This window comes from Apium graveolens, chromosome 6 (assembly GCF_009905375.1).
Source record: "Apium graveolens cultivar Ventura chromosome 6, ASM990537v1, whole genome shotgun sequence".
NCBI classification, from domain to species: domain Eukaryota; kingdom Viridiplantae; phylum Streptophyta; class Magnoliopsida; order Apiales; family Apiaceae; genus Apium; species Apium graveolens.
The window spans coordinates 261,466,539-261,471,296 of record NC_133652.1 but is presented as its reverse complement, the minus strand read 5'-3'; the positions used below and the strand labels follow the sequence as shown (position 1 = coordinate 261,471,296).

At 35.6% G+C, this 4,758-nt stretch overlaps 1 protein-coding gene across 1 annotated transcript; it reads left to right on the top strand.

The window, feature by feature from the left end:
- The first annotated feature begins 2,401 nt into the window (after positions 1 to 2,401).
- LOC141665960 (uncharacterized) lies at positions 2,402 to 4,428 on the top strand. Its single transcript, XM_074471948.1, has 2 exons — positions 2,402 to 2,735; positions 2,816 to 4,428. Exons 1-2 carry the CDS (start codon positions 2,402 to 2,404, stop codon positions 4,426 to 4,428), a joined length of 1,947 nt encoding a protein of 648 aa, XP_074328049.1.
- Positions 4,429 to 4,758: the final 330 nt, after the last annotated feature.

Below are 4,758 nucleotides of genomic sequence, written 5' to 3'. Positions count from 1 at the left end.
TTCATAAGGATGACCAACCCAATATACATCCGGATTCTCAAGAATGGCCCTTTTATCCCCATAGAAAGGGTTGATGAATCTACTAATGGAGACATGATCATTCCAGCTCACTTTTCCCCTAAAGACCCCTCAAAATACACTGAAACTGAAAAAGAGAAAGTCTCTCTGGATAGTGGTCTGTAACTAATTCTGATAGAGTCACTTGACAATGTCATGTATAATAATATTGTCAACTGTGACACAACCAAACAGATATGGGAGAAGATTGAAATTTTATCACTACTAGAAAAAGTAGAATATACATCGCCCCTTAGACATCAGTTGCTTTTTTGACCGATGTAAAAAGTATTTTCTACATCGGTTTTGGGCAACCGATGTCTTTTGTTGTTATAAACATCAGTTTTTTAGCCCAACCGATGTTATATGTATGTTCCCCCCCTTAACCAAATAATTCATTCCGTACAAGTGTTTCCCCCATGTTTTTTGACTTAGTAAAATTCTCCCCCCTTTTTTCACCCACATCTTCCCCCTCTTTTTTATTAAAAAGACAAAAAATAAAATAACAAACAACAAAACAAAAAATAACAAACAAAAAACAAAAAATGTAGTCATTTCATCACTCTCTCATCTCTCATTTCATCACCAAGAACATTTCCTTCTCTCAGCTCTCATTTCACCTTCCTGTGTAGATTTGAGGAGAATCTACACCAAGGCTGCTCTCATTTCACCAAGGCCGCTCTCATTTCTCATTGCATCGAGTCGAAGTCGGAGTTGCAGTCTAAGTCGAAGTCGGAGTTGGAGTTCAACTCGGAGTTTAAGGTTTGGGTTCAAGTTGGAAATTTAAGGTTGCATTTCACTAACGCTTGAATTAGGTAAGTTTTAAACCCTAATTTCAAAACTGGGGGTTTCAATTTGAAACCCTAATTTTTATTTTTTAATTAGTTTAAGTATCTACATCTGTTTATTTAATTAGTATGGAAATGAGTTACTTGTCATATAGCAAACCCTAATTTGCTTATGATTTTTTTTTATTTTGTTGAAATGATATGATTTTGTTATTTTCAGTTTACATATAATTTTCATATATGTAATTATATATAAAATGATAGGAATTTATAGTATAATGTAAACAGTAAAATGCATGCCATGTCTTGTATTACCAAATCGATAATGCAGATTTTTTGATAATGCAGATTTTTTGATAATATAGATTTTTTTTATAGTATAACGCAGATTACTGAAAAGGAATAACAATCAATTTTGATTTTGGGAATGTTTTTAGTGGTATTTTTTGGTTAATTTTGATTTAGAGGTATTGAAGAGAGGTAATTTCGATATTTTTGAGTATGTTTGTATGTTTTTGAGTACTATATGAATGTTGAAGAATAGGGTAGTTACTAATTTTAAGCGACTAGGATTAGTTAATTTGTGTAATGGTCATTGTTTAACTTTGAGCAAGTACTATATAAAGTTGTGTGGTGTTATAAATTTGCAGTACTCTTGTATATATATACTTCAATGAATTAATCAACCTCTAATTAATCAAGCAGAACTTGTAGGTCCTGCTATATGATTATAGCTTAGATTTATATGATTTATATTCTGAAAATAAATGAAACGACAGTCTGTTGCAATCCGTTATGATCGGACGAAACAGAGGGAGGGAATAAGTTGTTTATAGTTGTAATAAAACAACAAAGTAGCTAAGTAATAAGTTGTTTGAAATGATAGTTAGCATGTGAATAGAGTTTTCTTGGCCTATGGAAGCTAATACTTTACGAGCATCGGTGTAAATTATATTAATTTGCTATGTTTATTGCCTATCAGTGTTGTGCTCTGCTTTGTCGGTAATTATACATAGTAATACATATATATTACTAATTGTACGTTGCTTTTTTTGAAATATTTGATATGAAAATTAGGTAGGAAATAGGTTATCCTACGAATATGGAGAAATATTGGATTTTAAAAGAGAGGGATTCGTTGGAATATGAAGTCGGGGTTGAAAAGTTTTTGATTTACGCCGAAGAAAATTGTAAAAATCCTAAAAAATACCTTGCCCCTGTTGTAAATATGTTAATTTCAAGAAATTTCCGGTCAAAGTAATAAGGGGTCATCTCTACGAGAATGGTTTCAGTCTTGGGTATATTGATTGGATTTGGCACAGATCCAAGACTGGTACGTCGTCTGTTGGTAGCACAGTGCCCCCTCATGAAGAGGAGCAGAATGCAGATGCATTTAAATCAGCCTTTGAAGCTGCATCAGAAGTGGCTACTGCATCGGAAGTGGCGGCTGCTGGTGCTTCACAAGCTGTTATAGTTTGTAAAGCAGCATATCGTAATCCGGGGGTAAATTAGGGGGCGATGACTCCGATAAAGACTCGCATGATTTTAAGAGGTTTATGGTAGATGCTCAACAACCTTTATTTGAGGGAAGCGACTGCACAAAATTAGATTCGGTGTTAAAATTACATAACTGGAAAGCGAGATTCGGTGTGTGTGATAGTGCATTTAGCGATCTTCTCTCTACAGTTGGCTCATTCCTACCTCAGTATAATGCATTACCTGTTAACGCATATGAAGCAAAGAAGACTCTTTCGAATTTAGGCCTCAAGTATAAAAAATTTCACACGTGTCCCAATGAATGTGTTCTATACAGGGGTGTAAATGAGACTGCTTCGGAGTGTCCAAAGTGCAAGCTACCTCGCTGGAAGGTAGTAAGGATGGTAGAGAAAGGTATAAAATCCCGGGAAAAGTTATGTGGTACTTTTCGATCATCCCAAGATTTAAGCAGATATTTAAATCTTCTTCGACAGCTGAGTTGTTGACATGGCATTTCAACCAAAGAATTCATGATGGCCAGATGCGCCACCCTGCCGACTCTCCTTCTTGGCAGAATATCAATTACAGGTGGCCTGCCTTCGGAAGTGAGCCAATAAATCTTCGACTAGCTTTGTCGGATGATGGTATTAACCCACATAACAATGGGCTGACTAATCGGTATTCTTGTTGGCCGGTAGTATTAGTAACATATAATCTTCCTACGTGGTTATGTATGAAGAGGAAATTTATGATGTTAACTATATTGGTCTCTGGTCCACATGAACCAGGTAACAACCTTGATGTGTTCTTACAACCGTTAGTTGATGATTTGAAAAAGCTTTGGGAAGAAGGTGAACCGAATGTATATGATGCCTTCACAAAAACGTTTTTTACTTTAAGGGCGACTTTGTTATGGGCGATTAACGATTTTCCGGCATATGGTAATTTGTTTGGCTGTGTCAACAAGGGTTATTTGGGTTGTCCAGTGTGTGGTGATGATACGATTGCTAACTATTTACCTTGTAGTAGGAAAATATATTACCAAGGTCATCGTCGGTATTTGCCTAGGCATCATCCATATAGGAACAAGAAGGCAGCCTTTAATGGTCAACAAGAGTTTGGACAACCAAGGCAACCCCTTTTCGGACAAGAGGTGTTGGTACAACAAGAAAACATTAAATTTTCTTATGGAAAGGAAGTAAAGAAGTCGAAGAAGGTGGACTGTGCTTGGAAGAAGAAGTCGGTATTTTTTGAGTTCGAATACTGGAAATTCCATCACGTTCGTCATTGCCTCGATATTATGCATATTGAGAAAAATGTGTGCGATAGTCTAATTGGGACGTTACTGAATTTAAAATACAAGTCCAAAGATAGTGAGGCATCTCGTCTAGATATGATAGAAATGGGGGTTAGAACTGATTTAGCTCCAGAAGTAGGAGAAAAAAGAACTTATCTGCCTCCTTCCAGTTTTACTCTAACAAAAGTTAAAAACAGAAAAGTGCTGAAATCACTCTCATCAATGAAGTTGCCATATGGGCATTCGTCAAACATCAGAAATTGTGTATCCATTGTGGATTTAAAGATATTTGGGATGAAGTCTCACGACTACCATGTACTCCTTCAACAATTACTCCCGGTCGCAATTCGTTATGTACTTCCGAAGAATGTTAGAGTTAGCATAATAAGACTCTGCTTCTTTTTCAACACTTTGTGCAACAAGATTGTTGATGTATCAAAACTTGATAAATTGCAAGCCGATGTGGTATTAACCCTATGTGAGCTCGAAAAAATATTTCCGCCTTCTTTTTTTGATATAATGATACATCTAATAGTGCACCTGGTCAGGGAATTGCGTTTATGTGGACCAGTTTTCTATAGATGGATGTATCCATTTGAGCATTTTAATAAAGTTTTGAAAAGTTACGTGCGAAGCCGTTATTTTCCAGAAGGTTGTGTAGCCGAAGCATACTTGAAAGAAGAATCTATAGAATTTTGTGCAGAGTTTTCTAGAAATAGTTTCACAACTGCCGGTCTTCCGAAGGACCAAGGTAAACTTTCTGGTCCATTATCGGCTCCAATAGTTAAATTTGTTGAAGAGAAAGAATGAGATGAGGCGCATTTACACGTCCTCTTAAACAACAATGAAGTGTTTCCATATATTAAGTAAGTCACATTTCTTTTTCTTTTCTTGATTAATTTTGTATAAGCATTATTTTAGTTTGTAACCAATAAATTTATGCATTTTTAAAGAATGCATAAGGAGTTGTTTGAAAAAATTTATGAAGGAAAAAAAAGACTATTCAGTGGATGATTGGGGAGCATAATAGGCTATTTTCTGATTGGTTTGAGAATAAAGTTATGACTGAATTGAACGAGAAAGTCGAAGGTGTTTCTGAAACGATAAGGTGGCTAGCAGGAAAACCATCATTTATTGTTT

Excerpts from the sequence above, each read along its gene's own strand:
- LOC141665960 (XM_074471948.1), top strand. The coding sequence starts at position 2,402 with ATGGTAGATGCTCAACAACCTTTATTTGAGGGAAGCGACTGCACAAAA. Across the intron at positions 2,736-2,815 it reads AGTAAGGATGGTAGAGAAAG|CTGAGTTGTTGACATGGCAT; the intron begins GTATAAAATCCC and ends CTTCTTCGACAG.